Below are 18,733 nucleotides of genomic sequence, written 5' to 3'. Positions count from 1 at the left end.
CCACTCAGCCGGGTCATCACTCTGGTGACATTTACTATTTTCCATCAGCCTGATTCGGGCTCTCATCTTGTGGAAGGTAGTTGGCCTCTCTGCCCTGTCTATAGTTGGAGTGCGTGCGTGCTTGCGTGCGTGCTGGCTCAACCCATTAGGTTGCGTTAAAACGCGCACGTCTCGGCTCTCAAAGCTGTTCAGTCGCCATTTGCGGTGGCGGCGGCGGGAGTGGCACTCACCCGTGGCCTTGAGCGAGGTGTACTTGTTGAAGCCGATCCCCAGGTTGTTGTGCGGGTGAGACAAGGCCATGGCCGGACCCAGGGGAGACAGCGCCGCGTTGTTCAGGTGGTTGTGATCTGCGGGAGCGAGGAGGCAGACGGAGGGAGAGGGTAAATATTTGGGGAGCGCAGTTCACCTGTACAAGTTTCAACTTTCAAGCAGCACTTCAGTTGAATTTTGTTTTTTTTGTCTTTATCTGTATTTTACTTTTCATTTTTGTCAAGCACCTCGGGTTGCATTTTGTGGATGAAAGGTGCTACATAAATAAACTTTGATTGATTGATTGATTGATTGATTGATTGATTGATTGATTGATTGATTGATTGATTGATTGAACAAAGGAGGAGGAATAGTGGCCTTGGAAGTAATTCATTGTTAATCCAATGAATTACTTCATCGATAACCTTTTTTCCCTCTTTAACATCTGCATTCAAAAAATGAAAGGTCCCATTTTAGGGACGACCAGAGACCTTTGTTGGTGTCTATCAATGGGACCACAAAACTAAATGTTCCTGCAAACAAAGGGCTAGATATGTAGTTTTTTATGGTGATCAGAATTGGTTTTATTATCATGATTATAGCTCGCAATGGAATCCAACTTCATGTTGAAGTCGAGTGTTTGACATCTTGTAAGGATTTTTTTTCCCCCAGCGGAATGTCAATACTAGAAGATGTTTGCGCTGATTGTTGGAGCTAATGTTTGCACGCTGAGGGGTCAGGATGGATTATATGTCAATTAGTTGTAATTCTAGCAGTTTCCCCATGGATCAGGTTGCTCCCTTGTTTTCACATGTATTGAAAATTTCATGAAAATAACGTGATGGGGCATAAAGCCCTTTTCTTTTTAAAAAAACAAAAAAACAAAAAACAAAAAAAAAGCAAAACCGAACAAACTGCAAAAGTTTGACACAGAAAAGATAAAATAAATGGTTTATTATGGACTTTGTGAATTTCGATCGTGATATTAATAGAAATGGGAGGAAGTTGTTCTTCTGATAAAAGTATAGAATGGCAAATATAAAAAAAGTTTTTTTGCTTTTTTTTTTTTTTCAAAGGCACATTGCATCTTTAAAATGGGAAGCTCCTCTGGGCCTCTGGTAGAAAAAAAAGAAATAAGGTCAGCCGAGGATTACCTCACTCCAAAAGGCTAAAAACTTAAAACTGTTTCCCAAGGGGGTAGCAGGCACGCACACACACACACACACACACACACACACACACACACACACACACACACACACACACACACACACACACTAGCTCTCCCTCTCATGCACACTCAGACATGCATTTAAACACAACAAACATAACACCCGTGCCCACCAGCCACCACCCCGTGACGACTGAGGCGCAGCGGAGGCAGTGAAGCGAGAGAGGGAGGCGAGGGGGGGGGGGGGCGAGAGGGGCAGGGGAGGGGCGAGCGGGACAGCGGCAGGAGGCCGCGGAGCGGAGGATGCGACGCACAAGCGCTGATTGAATTAGAAACAGGCCTTCACTTCCCCGTGTAATTGAGACGCGGCGGCGGCGGCGGCGACACGCTGCGATCAGCCGTGAGCGAACCCTGCAGCGCCGGTGGCTGCCGCTTGCCTGTGTAAAATTACGGAATTCTTCACGGCTATTAACCAGTAGGGTCGCCTCTGGGACCTTGGAAAACAAAAAAAAAAAGCTGGGCCCTGTCCTGTGGTGCAGTGTGTGTGATCTGGGAGAGCGCCACCCCTTGTTGAGATTGGCAGTGCACTGGAGTTCACTGCACTGGAGTGCACTGCCACGGGTATGCAAATGTTTTAGTGTTGAAGTGAGTTAGTCAGCGAGGAGGAGTGGGGAAAATAAAAAATCAACTAATTGATGGAAAGGTCTTTGGCCACTGTCCAGTTTGACCGGGGGGTCTTTTCCCAGCAGAGAGGCAGACAGACAAAACACTGGAGTAAAGCTCCCCCGCTTCCATCAACATCTTCTATTTTTAGTTTTTTTAAATAAATGAAGTTGACAAAAGCAGCTGAGTCGGCGTTTACTTTCGCTCCGCCTTTTGCTTCTGGCTGGAGCTCTTTGCTCCTAAAGTGGAGGGTGGGGGGGGGGGGGGGGGTCTTTCAATTGTGCACAATTTTGAAAAAATAAATTAAAATAATAATAAGCAGTAGTTGTAGTAGTAGTAATAGGAGTCGTGATAGTAGTAGTCGGTAGTAATGGACAGTTAGGTCACTTCAGCAAGTCATATTCACCATGCTGCTGCCATGTGATTGGCTGATTATAAAAAAGTAGCCACAGATTCTGTTTGACCTGACATTGGCAACCAGGGTTTACATTACAAAGAACTGAGGTGAACTTTTGTTATTGATCAAATACTTATTTTCTGCACCATATTACAAATACGTTCTTTACCAATCATACAGTATGACTTCCTGGATTTTTCTTTTTTTCTTTTTACATTCTGTCTCTCACAGCTGAAGTGCACCTATGATGAACATTACAGACTTCTCTCATCTTCTTAAATGTTGTTTTGTGTTATTAAGCAACTGAGGATTTCACTTCATTAAGTAGCCAATGAGTTTAGAAGTAGAACTTAATTCTACTTAAGAACTTAACTTAAGTAGAACAAATAAGACTTGGTTTGGAGAAAGTAGAGCTTGATGAACCATGATCCTGCTGTTGAGGGGCAACAGCAAGAAAAAGAAGACAAAAAAAGTAGAATGTTGAAGTGTTTTTTGTGCAAGACGCAAGGATCTAAACGGAACGGAGCGCCGCTCAGGTAATGAGAGTCCACGTGAGCTGCCGCTTTCCGCCTTTCACGCAGCTGCACTGCGGGAGCAAAGGAGACGCCAGCGATTGAAAGGGAATATTTTCTTGTCTGTCTTCTGTTTTCTCGAATAAATTCCGCCGCGAATGTCCTACATTCCCCCCCCCCCCCCCTTCAGTTAGGGCGTGCACGTGCGAGGGGTGGGGGGGGGGTGCGTGTGCATGCGCTTCCGTTCCTTTGATGTGCCATAGTATAGTGCCCCCCGGAGGAAAAGCGCTCATAAAAATTCAAAATTTATGTTTATTAAAGACAAGAGGAGGGAGGAAATGAGGGCTTACAGTATATAAACGCATTTCACAGGGCCTGCGCGCGTGCGTGTGTTGTGCGCGGCGGAGAGGAAATGTTACGCAACGCCAAGCGGTGTGAAACCTGTGCGGCCACACGTGTGTGTGTGTGTGTGTGTGTGTGTGTAACTTTGTTTGGCGTGTTGACCCGAAACAACCAGCGTGCCTCTGTGTTTGTTTGGCTGCCTACGTTTGTGATTGCAAGCTTGCAGTGCTTGTTGTGTGTGCATGCCTGCGTGTGTGTGTGGGAGAGGGAGAGAGAGAGTGTATGGCAAGGCAGAGCACCACTGGGTGATGGCCTAATTCGGCTGAACATCAAAGGGGACAGACTACTGCAAGTGCTTCAGCAAGCCTTACTCTGACACGACTACTGTCTCTCTCTCTCTCTCTCTCTCTCTCTCTCTCTCGCTCTCTCGCGCACACGCACAGAGAAAACAGATGTGAGGAGGATGAGAGAGGAGGATGAGAGAGTGGCGTGGGTAGCGCTAAGATGGGAGAGCCCTGTGTTGTTAAATGCATAAAACCAGCAGCGATAAGAGCACCGCCGCCGCCGCCGCCCTCGTCCTCGCCGGCTGACGCGTCCGAGTGAAAGTGGCTGGGACGGAGAGCCGAGCGGCGCTCACGTCACATCGTCTCACTGTTGCGAGCGAGAGAGAAAGGGTGGGGGGGGGGCGAGGCAAGCGGCGACGGGTCAGCGGAGGCCGAAAGGAGAAGTTTTTACTCGCGGGGAAAACGTCCTCTCGCTAGCGCGTCGCTGCAGATAATAGAGAAGTTAAGTTTTCCGAACGCCGTGCGCCAGATGTTTTGGGGGGCGTGTCCGGCGTGCGTGTTAGCCTATCAGAGCGGAAGTTGGTTGCTGCGTGTCCGCGGTCACTGCAGGCAACCGGTGTTACCCGACAGGACTGAATAAAAAAACAAAACACCGATAGTTTCCTTTAAATGAGAAATTTAACCTGCAGTTTACTTGTTGCCCAAAAAGGAAAAGCTATTTGTAGACTCAATACGGTTGTTAATTAAGTCACAGATATTGCTTGTGAGTATTTACAAGAGTCACTATTTGTGCCCTGAAAGTCGTAATACAGAACAAAAATACGGTATGCATGATTTAATTTCAGCTGAATGCACCTGGTCATAAGTGATTAGTGACGCTTCCCAACTGGTGGGAGTCTCAGGACCCACAATTCGTTCTTATCATGAGGTCACAACCCCCAGTTTAACAACATTTACCACTTATTTAGATATGTAAATAATTTGCATGGTATATTTTATTATTTCATCATATAAGGAAGGGAAACTGCCTACAAAGCTCTGCGACCCACTTTTGGGTTGCGACCCACCAGTTGAGAACCGCTGGTCTAAATGACAGTTGTGTTGCCGTGCTCGCGGAGACGATGCTCCGCCGCGCGCGTTTGCCGTCTCTGTTTGCGCACTCAGAGCTTGAGAGGGAGGCATGTGCACGACACATGAGCCTCCGTCCGTTCATGTGTGTGCCGGGGAAGAAAAAAACAAAAACGACAACATGACAACACGCGACGTGTGCTACATGTGTGTCGCAGCTTCCCACAGCCGCGGTCACGCCAGCTCGTCTCCAGAGCAGATGCTGCCTTCACGTCCTCTCTCTCTGTCTTTGTCTCGTCTCTCTGCACCGTCTTTTCATGTTTGCGTCTCTCTCTCTCTCTCTCTGTCTCCGTCATGGTGTCACCTGGCCTCACCTGAAGTTCTCACTTTGTCCCGTTCTTTTTGTTCGCTTTCCCCGAGCCAGACGGGGCCATCTGTTGTCTCGGCGATGAAAGGCGTCAAAGTTTTGAAAGTTCCCGTCTTCCGTCCCGTCAGCTTTTGCTTTTTTGCGACGGTGGTCCGGGAAACTTTGGGCCGCGGCCTTGTCTGTTTTTTGTTTTTTTAAGTATGGATTTGAAGAGCTCCGCCCAACAGCTGTCTCGACTTCAAAAGGCTGTTTGTTGTGTAGAGTTTACTGGGAGAGCGTCAGTCTGAGTTCTAACTCACAAATCCGTCTGGAAAAGAGCCCGTAGAAAATCTTTGGAGCAAGAACTGGAAAATTGATGGGAGGAGCCTTCTATCTGTCTGCCAATCAGATTTCTAGTAGTGTGAGGCTTCCTGCTTGTGTGAAGGATGACACTTGACCTTGAGGTGAGCTTTCTTGTTAAAAATAAAACCTTTGCCAAGAGGTCAAGAGTAGAGTTTAGCTTCTGGTGCTGTTCTTTACTCATCCTTTGAACTTGTCCAGTTCTGATAAAACTCTTTGCAGCAAACACCAAAGATGCAGTCGCTTCCTCTTCCCACTTCAGCCGATGTCGACTCTCTGGGTAAAACTCTGTCAGTCTGGCTTTGTATTCAGAGAGAGAAGGCCCGAAAGCCATACTTAGCCTGTGTTTAGAGATGAATTCATTTTCATTTTGGCCTCACGGGAAAAGTATTTCTCTTTGCCCCGTTGTTGAACGCTCAAGATATCGGTTAAAGCTAGATGCAACGCTGTGAAGCTAACAAGCGAACGGACCCGTGAAGAACGCGGTGAAAGGCCACGGCGGCTCTCCGCGCCATCTCCCTCGCTTCCTTGAGTCCGGCACGTGCTTGCGTGTGTGTGTCTGTGTGTGTGTGTGTGTGTTAAATGGAGTAGATAAAGTTATTTTAGTTCACCGACTTTGACGCGGGAATCTCTCTGTCGCCCCCTCCATCCCCTGCGCTCCTCTATTTGCAGGTTAAACGAGGGCTTGTCCCAGGATAGCGCCGTTATTATTCTGCTTTTAGCCCACACATTGAATGTACTGAACTTTGGCTGCCTGTCTGCTCAGCGTTTTACATAACCCACTGGACCGCTACTGTATACCACACACGCACACACACACACACACACACACACACACACACACACACACACACACACACACACACTTGGAAATAAACATATGGGATGGGAGATAGCTGTGCTGGACTGAAAATAAGCTTGAGGTTTTGCCAGCACCTTTTACATAAACTAACCTCACTTTACTCTATCTATCTAACTATCTATTCATCTATTGGTTGCGTTGCTGAATTTCACTCAAAAAGAACATCAGTACTCTGATTATGATCAATTAGAGAAAACTTTAGAAATCCAACGGATGTTTTGACAATACTTCAACCCATTCTCCTTCAGCAAAGGAGACCTCCAGGTGTCGAGGCAAGGGCATACACAGAAAGAAGCCCTTCTTTCCGTGAAAGTGAAAAGACAAACAAAAACAAATAGACAGCACGCATCGACACGCAGTCTAAAGAGGAGAGTCAAATCCAAGCCGTGGTGTCAGTGGTATAAATCTGTCACTATTGCACGAGAAATGTTTTAGCTGGGAGCTTCAGTGTCAGTGTTCAGGAAACATTTCCCGACAAAAATTGAATTTTTATGCAGTCATTCTTGAATAATGAAGGAGTTCAGGAAAAATAAAACATTAGTTTGGAGTTCGAAGTCTTTGGGCATCCTGTGAGATTTTGGAACGCGACTTCTTCTCCGAGGCTAAAACAAAGACGGTTTTACTGCGACACAGCTGACAGTGATGCCGCATCCTCACGAGGCAGACAGTGATATCAAACAAGCGGGATGAAGCCAAAAGATTTAGGAAACGTGTGTGCTTGGCGTCGTTTTCAGCACCACGGACAGAGCCAAGAGGCAGCGCACCAGGGTCTGACGCTCATCGGTTTCAGCATCACGGACAGAGCCACAAGGGTGCACACCAGGGTCTGACACTCATCAGTTTCAGCACCACGGAGAGAGCCACAGGGGCGCGCACCGGGGTCTGCTGCTAATCGATTTCAGCACCACGGAGAGAGCCACAAGGGTGCGCACCAGGGTCCGCTGATTATGGTTTTCAGCACCACCGAGAGAGCCACAAGGATGCGCAGCAGGGTCTGCCGCTCATCATTTTTAGCACCATGGACAGAGCTACAAGGGGGCGCACCAGGGCCCACCGCTTATGGCTTTCAGCACCACGGACAGCTACCCGGGCAGTCCCTCCACTCCCTGGGCTTTTTTCCTTTATTGCGCCGCTATCGCCGCTCAGCCCGCACAGATCGCTGTGCATCTAACTTTAATGTGTCTGCCGCGGCCGGTAAATCTGTCAAGCAATATCATAAAAGCTGTGTAGCGGCGGGTGCGGATATTGTGTTTGTTTATACGCACACACCCGTGCACACGGCAGAGTGGAAGCATTCGTCCCTTTTTCTTGCCATTTTGTCTGCACCTGAATGCGAGTTACGCAACAGTGGCAAGCGAGCCGCTGTCTTCATTCCGTGATTTCTTTTTTTTTTTTTCTTTTTTTAATTACCTACAAAGGGGCTTCTCGCCCCCACCACGAGGCTTTTGAAGTCCCAGCTGCAACCTCCCCTTCCCCCCACACTCCCCTTCACCCCCCTAAGAGTGACTATTATGACTCACTCCACCACCACCACCGTCGTCGCACTCTAATTGTTCTTCAAAGGACAACAAAGCAAATCCCCGGACCACCGCCGCCTCTTTAGTCTTCTGACAACTCAATTATTAAAAGGAGGTAATGGCACGGCAATCACTTAAACTCCGGCTGGCTGAGAGGGATTTGCTGATGTTTCGGTTGCGTCTGCGTTTGCGGGCAAAAACTTTTGAGCGCGCGCTGATACATTGCAGAGACAGCGCGAGTTGTAAGTCAAGTGTGTGTGTGTGTGTGTGTGTGTGTGTTGCATAATCATCTCCAGCTCTATCCAACAGCTGCAGAAATTTAGAGAGGTGAAGAAAATCCCCCCTGCCCCCAGCCCTCCTCCCCCACCTCCCTCCTCACAGTTACGCAACAGGGCTCAATCTGGGACTCATGCATTAAGCTAATTTGCCAGAGTTAATCTTTCATGGAAAAAAAAAAAAATGGGAGGAAAATAAAAATCCGAGCATCGTCTCAGGCGAGGAGCCCGCCGATCGGTGCGTGCGCAGGTCAAGCCAGGGTCATTTGAGCATCTCTCGGTCTAATTAACTTCACATATAAACTTGTCAGCTGACCCTCCTTTTTTTGGTCGGCCCCAGAACTGAACATTGGTCACAGTCGTGAACTCCTGCTATCACCTTGCTTCGCCTGCTCTTCCAGAACAGCACCGTTTGATTAGCTCATCTCAGTCCATTTTCCAGGGGTCGTGAACAATTGATCCACACACACTCACACACACACACACTCACACACACACACACACACACACACACACACCCTTTTTGATGTGCTTGACTCAGACGGGAGGAGTTCAGCACTCGCGGCTCTCTGTCAGGCAGCTCCTGAGAAGCTCTCTGCTCCAACATTCAGGCACTGATGAAAAGCTTTTCCCAACACACATTCCTCGCACACAAATCCTGCCCAGTTTCATTTTATTGCAACGTCAATGATCCAGACTCGGGCCCTCGGGGTTAGTTCTGAGAGAAGGAGCAAGCTGAGATGCGCCAGTACTCCCAACCTTACAAATCAAGGGGCCTTTTAAAGGTTTCTCAGCATTCTAGTCGCCCTTTGTTCTTTTTTAGTGATATATTTTCATCTACATGTTGATATTTCCCTCAGCCATAAAGAGATTTGAAAGACACGCAGCGGTGAAGCTTCTTGTTTCATGACTGAGGGTTTTAAATGGGTTGAAAAAACATTTAAGCGGCATTTAGAGTGTTAGAGAGTTAAAAGTGAGACTCAAACTAAATGGCCCTTTGTAAACCTACAAATAAGGGTTATTAGGAGCAAGTAGGACAGACCTGACTAGGCTTTTAGTCCAAAGAGGAGCCAATTTATCACAGGGAGGAGGCAGCCAGCGGCTCTCTTACACACACACACACACACACACACACACACACACACACACACACACACACACACACACACACACGTATGAGGCAGTGTGTGAGATGAGACAGCGCTGAGATAAATGCCTTCAGCTGCAGATAAATGCACCTGCCAGAGTGGATCACAGTGGAATCAGGGATTACTTAGGGGAGTCTTGGGTTGATTAAAAGAAAAAGCCTGGAGAGAGTTTGTGGGGGAGTGACTCCTCTAATAAGCAGACAGTTGGGATTAGCGCCGAACTCTCTGTGATGTGGGAGGGCCGCGTTTCGGAGTTGGAAACGCATTTAGCGTCGGATCCTGCTGGATGCCTATAGACCCTCGAGTGGCGCATGCGAAACACTGCTGGAATTCGACTGAGCAAAGGCTGATTTATCCATCCATCCATCACTTTGCATCACCGATTCTTTGGCACTCAGTGACGTGGGGGGGTGCTGGATCCAATCCCAGCTGTCTCAGAAGGTGGGGGTGGAGGGGTCAAAGGTTCCCTATGGACAAGAGGCACACAACCGTCCACACGCTCACAACTACAGCCGAGTTTAGAGTCGCTAACTAGCCTGACGAGCACGTCGTCTACCTTGGGAGAAACTCAAGGTCGCAGCGACAACGTTCAAGCTGCACACAGAAAGGCGGTAATTGAATTTGTTGTCTGTGTGTGTGTGTGTGTGTGTGTGTGTGTGTGGACATGACACATTGTCAAATTACCATGCGTGAACATGATACGCGGAGAGCTGCCGCAGCCTAGAATTTATTACCGCTGTGCGTGCCACTGTACGGTATGTAGCTCAGCAGCTGGTGAAATTCAGCTATATATTCATACGCAGGGACAGGCAATTACTGAGACTAAGTTTTATACATGTGGTGTGGCACTTATGCTAATTTATGCACAGGGCGAAGAAGCTTGTAATAATACAACAGAGGTCAATCGAAAGGTTAAAACGTTGCTGCAGGTTCATCATCTGAGACGTTTCCTCTGGTCGTCTGTATATTCAAAACGCATGTTTTTTTTGTATTTTTCCCCCCCAGGAAAAACAATTGCTCAGGGAGCCCGGGACCATTTTCCCCATACAGCCCCTCCGCCCCCCCATACTTTCACTTTATTATTCTGTGAGCTTTACACCTGACATTAGCAATCATGGCCCACGTTGTGGCTGACAAGCGAGATTTAAACCCTCTGCGTCCCCTCATCCATAAAGCCTGCTTGTCGCTCCGGGCTAATGTCGCCACCATAAAATAAAATGATGGAAAAGAAAGCACTCCATACGCGTCGTCTATTAAACCCAATTCCTCGCGTTTCCACCGCGCTGCGCCGCCATCTCGTTCCCATTCATCAAAAGTGGCGCCGTTAAAACAGTTTAACCTGCTTGATTGGCTGCGCTCGAGGGCCGAACGCTCGGCCGAGAATACATATCTCTGCTAAAAAAACAAAAAAAAAAACATTGCGGGTTCATCGCCGTCACCGAAAATAATTCACCTCTTCGCACGGCAATTTATTCTTGTTTGGTGAAGTGATGAAAACCCTCGGCGGAGGGACGGGAGAGCGAGACGAGGACGGAGAAAACGGGATCCGGCGGTTTGATGAGTCGGCGCCGCCGCAGCCATTACTGGCAAATGAGGCCTACGAGGCAGACAACACACACAGGCGCACTCGTGCCTGCGCTCTCAAGGTCAGCCAGACAAACACACACTTGGTATGACATATGGAAACACACTCTCGGGCTCCCCAATCAGCGCCGGCCCTCTTGCGATGGGGTGGAAAAGTATCAAGCGTCAACTCGATTATTTATGCATGCCACTGGAGACGCACAAGAAGAGGGGGGGGGGGGGGCAATGAGAGGGGGTCGGGTGGGGGTGGGGGGGCGCATTAAGCCTCCCTTTGAAATATTTCCAAGCAGACCTTTGATTCGGGCCGCGCGCGAGAAAGGAAAGCAATAAAGGGTGAACAAAAAAGCGCGGAGATAACGAAGGAGGGGAGGCGGTCGGCCGACTTGGAGGGACGACGGGAGAGCAAGGAATTTCTCTTCTCGCATCGGGGGGGAGGGGGGGGAGTGGGGAGGAGGTGGTGGGGGAGGAAAATAATTAGGACGCAGGCCGCGGAGGGATAGGGAATAGAGAGAATAGGGAGCGAGGGTGGGCGGAGCCAACAGTTGGTTTCCAGCAGCGGCCACCACCCTTTTTTGCACCACGGCCCGGTTTCATGTTTTCTGGGACCGGCGTGAAAACTGTGGTATTTTCTAAATATATTAATAAACGTGAATCCACTGCGTACCCGTTTGGAACTTTATTAGCAGCGACAACAACATAACATGAGTAACATAGGCTTTTTTCTTTCTCAATACTCCAAAGGCTGCCGGTCTTTTAATGCAGGGTGATTGGTCTCTGAGTGGCCAAGCAGTTTTGAAGGCTTCACTGCCTCATTAGAGAGCCGGTTGCCCGCATGTTAAGCAGAGTGGGCTTGTTGCGTAGGAATCTTCTGTCGAGATAAAGTTAGCGGGAGGACTCCTGGTGTTTGGTTTTCACTCATGTTGCTAGCTAGCGTGCTGACTGGTGGGTTTTACTCTAACGGTGATGTATCACGTGACCGAGACGAGCGCCATCTACGGCTCAACAGTTGAGCCGTAGATGGATGTAACAGAGAGAATCCGGTAATTTTTCAAAATAAAATAGCTCAGACTCAAAGAATAAATAAAACTAAATTGATTTAACGGAAGTTAATCAATTCAGGGCGGCAGACCGGCACCGGTACCGTTGTTTAACAGGATTCAGAGTTGGAGTTCGACACACACAAACACACACGGGCAGGACAGGAGAGTGTGCGCGGCGATGTCGCAGATCCCATTATTACACAAGAGCAGCGCGGCCGCGGCCTCGCTGTCACTTCGATGGCGTTGGTTAGCGAGGAGGGCTCGGCCCCCCCCGATGTAATTTGATGTACGATAGTTGATGACAGTGATACAGAGCGATGTGGCGTGCGCATGTGTGCGTGCGTGCGTGTGTGTGTTTGCTCAACTCGTGAGCAGGATACTCCACCCTGCATTCACTGGACAAGCATCAAGGTTCATCAACGCGCACATGGTTGCACAACGTTGACGCCGGCGTCCATTGGCCGCCCACTCGCGCAACCGCGCTCCCACAGCGCGGCAAAGCGACGGGCTCGGTGGTAGAGAGAACGCCGGGAGTGTGGAACTGTTGGCTCCACTTTTAATTTGAGCATGACGTACACCACCGTTCAAAAGTTTGGGGGCACTAGCTACGTTTCCATGACAGTTCTTCGCTACATAAGAGCGATATTTCTAAAATTTTGACAAAGTGCGATTTGCAGGTGTTTCCATTGAAAAGGTGTTTGTACAAAGCTATTCATTCTTTAAAATCACAAAGACGACTCTCGAAACCATCCTATATGTGTTCAGCATGTGTTCCTGACGTGCACTTTTAATATTCTTCGGGCATTCCGGCAGATTGTTTCATATAACATGTGATAATGGAGTTCAACGCAGAAATGAGTCGGTGCAGCTGGGAAGGAGCTGATTTCCGAAGGTCAGATGTCACGTTAGAAAAAAACCCACATTTTTTTTAAGTGTCTGTTTCGATGACTGAGCCTCGCCGCGCTGATTCCAACTCCTGTCAAATATTCGCCCAACACTGACCGTCAGGAGAAGAGAACGTGCCCTCCGCTCAGCACTTCCATCCTCCCCCCGGACGCACAGGGAGATATGCTGAGTGTTAAAAGAACTTCGGCCTTGGTCCACAGCGCCGCCATGATTTTGCAGGATCGTCCCACCAGGACTGTTAGCTGCCTTCTTAGCGCGAATCACAAATTACCGTCGCTAGGTTGATGATGATGATGACGATGATGATGACGATGACGATGATGATGATGATGATGATGCTGATGCTGATGCTGATGCTGATGACGGTGATGGTGATGATGATGCTGATGATGATAACCCCGTCTAAAAACCTACCCGTTTGCCCAAGCCTTTATAGCCTTGTACTTTTCATGTTGTTATATTGTGTGAAGCGACTTTGGGTTTTGTGAAAAGCGCTTTATAAATAAAATGAATTATTATTGTTCTTATTATCATGCTGATGCTGATGATGGTGATGGGGATGATAATGATAAGGAAGATGAGGATGAGGATGAGGAGGAGCATGAGGAAGGTGACGACAATAACTGAACAATCCTGCAAACCCTTTTTTTCTTGAAATAAAATACAGAAATGAATAACTATGAATGACAAAATGACGCTGAACAAAAGCCAGCAAGGCGAGGAAAAGAGAAACGCCTCGAGACCCTACTGTCATACCTCGTTCGGCTGTTTGTTTTTGCAGACAGAAACCCCCTGTTTACAGTGAGCCATTTGCATGCGTGCGCCTCGTCTCGGCGTCCCTCCGGCTCTGCGCTGCGCCCGTTACTCTCTGACTAATTGTGGCAGCCCCTGTAATGCGATCGTGGAGGCGATACGCCCCGCCGCCGCCGCCGCCGCCGCCGCCGCCGCCGCCTGTAGCCGCAGCAGCCCAGCGTACTTCATCATGGAAACTCCCCCGAGGTGCGCAGCCTGGGAGATGTCCGAACGACACACACTTTCACGCAGGTGTGTCCGATCTCTTTTGTTTGCGCCGCTCGGCTTGTGTGCGTGTGTGAGGAGTGATATCATCTATATTCTCCCGGCGGCTGCAGCTCAGCGACTCCACGCGGCGCCATAAAAACCCCCGCAGCCAGCCGGCGCTGTCCTTCACTCAATGGCTCCCATTACAACGCTCGGCGAGGGGCGACTGATCAGGAATATTAACTGCGGCCGTGCATCGACGTTGGCGGGAAAAAAAGAGGGGTTGGGGGAGGGAAAAGAGTGATTTAGAGCAGCAACCCTCAAAGGATGTGAGAAGGGTGCACAGGGAACAAAAGAATGGCTCTGTCGTCCCCTCGGCCTTGAGTTCTTTCAACAAGCAAACGTATTACGAGACTTTAGTCTCATTCAAGTGCGACTGCGGAACTCAGGCATGTGGAAAAGAGTAGCGAGTCATTTTAAAAGGGATTCCACGTTAAAACCTGTTACTATTATTACGCTGGTTTCCAGTGGAGCATGAATAATTACCAAAGTACCAGCAGAGTTTAGCCCTCTGTTTACAGCCTGCAGCAAAAACAAGCACATGCTGAGTTTTCTCCCCCTGCCAAAACTGATGCTTTGTTGGACCTTTGCGCGCTTAGGAAGGAAAGAAAACGGTGGCGCAATCACCTGTGTGAGGGTTGAATATTTTCACGACACACACACAACACCAATGGGGTTAAAATTTTACTAAATAAAGTAATCCTTCTCAACACAAAATTATTCCAACTTTACCGTCTCTATCGTTTCATTTCCTTTGGTGCATCTTCCAAAAATGACTGAAAAAGTCTGAGACAAAAAGCCCTCCACAGGTCCAGTTCCTGCAGATGCGGGCGAGCGTTCTGCGCCACCCGTTGGACGCACGTACGCGGCTTGGTATTCAAATTCAGGCCATGGATCGCAAGGTCGGTGGGGGTTGAACGATTTAATTGACCTCAACATTTCAATTACACACAGAGTGGCTTTGATTAAGGCGCGTTGTTGTGACAGCCCAGCGACGTGTTCGGCGGCCGCGGTTGTTTTTCCATTATTAAAAAACCTGCCTCAGCGGCCTGAATGTTAACGCCTTGAGCGCGTCGCCGCAACAAAAGAAGCCGGCGCGTTTACTTTACAAGTCCCGGCTTGAAACTAGACGCGAGTTCAAAGCTGCTTCGCAAGCACTTGGGTACGAAGTGGGACTGGTGGGTTTTAACGGAAGAGAATGAGACAGAAGGCGACATGGGAAGAAAACAGGCAGTGTTGTCCTTTGAGAGCAACAACACAAACACACACACACACACACACACACACACACACACACACACACACACACACACACACACACAGTTTTGCACAGTGGCACATTTCCCAGAAGGTCCGCATGCAAACGCACCAGAACTGATGGGGCTTGATCGCGTACATACTGTACGGCCAATCTTGAGCAATTCAGACCTTCCAGACATTTCCACATCATTCCTTCTTGCACACACACACACACACACACACACACACACAGACACACACACACACACACTGTTGTCTTGTCGGATCAGGAGCCGGCCCCTCTCCGTGTTCCGCAAAGCGTGAATCTCTTGCTTGCGCGCCCATCCAGCGTGTCTAACAGTGATTGATGCTCGGCAGACGCACTCTCAGTCAAACCTCGCTTGCTCTGCGCGCGCGCCGGCGTCTGCCTGACCTTCAAATCACCTTCCATTCCAGCAACAGCCCTCCTTCGCCCAACCGACGCCCACCGCCCTCCCTGTTGTGTGCTTCCATCTAGGTGCGCTCTGACTTGAAACCCGATTAACGCGGCAGGGCGGGGTCGTCGCCGCCGAGGCCACCAGGGGGGGGACGGAGCGAGTTCAATTGCAAGGGGGCGAGGAGTGGGGGGAGTACATGTTGCCGTGTCCTGCGCAGACTGCTAATTGGCGGCCGTATACCCCGCGGAGGGGGCCGAGAACAAAGGCAGCGCGCCGCGGAAGGCGAAGTGGGCGGACATGATGGAGAGCGGCGAGGGAGAGTGGGTATGGAGATCATAGGGAGGGCAGATCTCACATGAAAGCCAAGAGGTTTTGAGTCGAAGATTGAGCATTTCTTTTTTATTTTTGGAAAATGTTTTCGCGCATGGTGCGACTACTACGAAAAACTGACTTTTCCAGCACTTTAAAATGTCTTTTTGCGTGATTGGCACGCCAACTAACTATGTGACAGGTCAAGCTGATTATCACAGTAACGCAGGCGGACGAGTGTCAAAACAGCCTCTTCAGGCTGAGTGAGAGAAACACTTGCTTTGGAAGACCCGTGCAGCTCAAACTCGGGAACAACTGTCGTTTACTGTTGGACACCTGGAAATAGTGTATAATAATAGGACCCATTGAAAGCTCCCGCAAAATACACTTTACAACAATTTGTGACCCTTATTCATTCAACTGTTGACTATGAACTTATAGTTCAGCATCATAAGGGGTGAAAAGAAAATGATTTTTCGAGAAACGTTTTGAAAAATTGGCTTTTAAATTTCTTTTTTTTGCAGCGTTTCACTGAAGAAGTGTACTAACATCTCAGAAACGGCGCTACATGGCGAACGCAGAAGTAGAGGACAACAAAACCTGCAGAAATTTGGGGAAAGGATTTCAGGAATTACCGACAAAAGCACATTTTCCTTCTTTCCCTCGCAAATGTGTAGAAGTTCAAGTTAAAGCATTTATTTTTGTTTTTCAGCAAAGGCTACCTGTACCGTTTTCCGAAGAAATTTAGATAATTTTCTTCTGTAGTTAGATAACCGACGTTGAGTCCGGGATGCAAAACGACAACAACAACAACCTAGAACAACAAACGAAACGGGCCCTTGAAAATCAAGCCAAGTGAGAAAGACGGGGGTTGCAGAGGTGTGACGGCGCGCGGCAGACGCCGGGGCAGAACGCGAGAGACAGAAGCGCCTCGCGAAGGGAAACAAAGGCAGCAGATGGCTTTGAAACAAAGACGGACGACGGAAGAGGGCGAAGGTGACATCCAGCGGTGGCCCCTCGGAGACGCGGCTGGATCTCTTTCTTGCTTGTTTGTTTTGTGAGGAATCCACCACCAGCAAACCGCCACTCAGAATTAGGGATGTTAACAATTAATCAATTATCGATTAATCATCGATTAAGAATTTAATCAATTAAATTAAATTAAATTAAATTAAATTAGTCTCAATTAATTGAACATTTTTTACACGGGTAGTTAATATCATTGTAAAGAGTGATTCACCTGCAGATATTGTGATGGTCATAATATACCTAGAACAAGTTACTTTTAAACAGCTTTTAGCAAAAAAAAATTACTCATTAGAAGTCAACTTAAAGTCAGAGGATAAATGTTCAGGGTGTTCTTTTTACTATTCTCTAATGTAAAAATGGGTCACATTGGACCCTCAACATTATTGAAGGATTAAATAAAATTGTTTCTTACACATTTTTTATTGTGAAATTTAGGTTCTCAGGAAAAAAAATTGCCGCTTAACAATTAATCGTTAATCGATCGATAAGCTCAATCAACTAACGATTAATGAATTAATCGATCATTTGCATCCTGACTCAGAATCCGAGCACATTCACCCTCTTTTTGCATGGCTCTTCCTTGTTATTCTTTAGTCATCTATATCAGTTTCTCCAGCCCACCAGCTCCCCCGCCAAAGCAAATTTCGGCCCGCTTGCGGCAGTGATTTGTGGATCCTGTCACGGTGCGACTGCCGGATCGTCCTTCCTTCTGACCGTCCGCCCCCCCTCCGGAGAGAGAGGCGACGGGGCGGAGGCAACCGGGGGACCGAGTGGGTGGATGTCGGAGGGGAGTCTGGCCGTACCTCAGTCACTAACCCCCCCCCTCTGTGCACCGTCATCCTGGAGGTAGTGTGAAATGTAGGCCGCCACACTAAAAATAATCCAGACAGAAGAGATGCTTTGCTCTCATACTTCCATGAATGAACCCACCACCACCACTACCACCACCTCCACCACCATTCTTGAAAAGACCAGGTTGAAGTTGCGCTCCTGGTTCTCTTCATTAACTCAATTGCCGCCCCTCCCCCACCCCGAGGACGCACTCAGTCGCATCCAATCATCCGGCGAAGGGACCCCTGCAGTCGGCGCTCTCTGCTGTTGTCGCGAGCTAGTTGCGCTAGCTAATTGACAATTTGCCAGTGAACGCCAACGGACTCACTCTCACGCTAAGTGTCATTCGCTAGCACCTTCTCGTGATGCTAAATCAAGGCTTGGAAACTCTCAAGAGAATTGAGCCCCAATTCACTTTAATAACGATGTGCAGGTGCAGCTCACCTCTTGTCGAAAATGATGTTTTAGTGGCTAAATGTTTCATATTACATGTTTCATGGACGGTGTTGAAGCTTTATAAATGTATTTGTCTGTCGCGATAAACGGAAAATAGAGCAAAAACGTAACCTGATCACCTGACTGAACATTACCGGAATATGTTGCATCTGTTTCACACATCCTTTTGGTGAAGAGAACACCGAACCTGGCTGCACCACCTGTCAATCACACTCTAAGTGGACTTGACAGCTTTCCAGGGAGCAACAGCTTCAGGCTTCTCACCGGTGTGACTCGCCCTGAGACACCACTGGGTTCAATTAAAGCTCTTGCCAAACCTGTTTATCACCGAGAAAAGTGTTGCTGTTTTTTTCTTTTATTCTGAAAATGCCATCCGATGCCATTTGATAAAAATGCAGATGGCGCAGCGTCGTCGCTAGCCTCTTTAGCAGCAGCCCGTTTGCCATTCACTTGCTGTGTTTTGCCTCCTTTCTTCTTCAGTGTTCTATCTTGCAGAACTCACCTCCTGGGTGTTTCGCTGGCTAAAATGCTAGCAGGTTGTGTTAAACTGACATCAGCTGACAATGTTTTCTGTTGGAGGCTGCACATTTTCAACATGTGATCCAGTGGTCATGCAAAAACAGCTTCATAAGTGAATATTTCCTGAGAC

General features: G+C 48.3%; 1 protein-coding gene across 2 annotated transcripts in view; it reads right to left on the bottom strand.

Annotated features, from left to right (window-relative positions):
* Window positions 1-18,733, bottom strand: part of LOC142886690 (protein shisa-8) — a 106,638-nt gene that overhangs the window by 10,362 nt on the left and 77,543 nt on the right. For both annotated transcript variants that reach the window (XM_076023765.1, XM_076023764.1), the window contains exon 4: window positions 231-347. In XM_076023765.1, coding sequence (XP_075879880.1) covers window positions 231-347 — 117 coding nt within the window. The remainder of the gene's footprint in view (window positions 1-230; window positions 348-18,733) is intronic.

This window comes from Nelusetta ayraudi, unplaced genomic scaffold, assembly GCF_046127955.1.
Source record: "Nelusetta ayraudi isolate G7.1 ecotype Tasmania unplaced genomic scaffold, CSIRO-AGI_Nayr_v1 ptg000016l, whole genome shotgun sequence".
Taxonomy (NCBI): Eukaryota; Metazoa; Chordata; class Actinopteri; order Tetraodontiformes; family Monacanthidae; genus Nelusetta; species Nelusetta ayraudi.
This window is presented reverse-complemented; position numbering and strand designations above follow the sequence as displayed.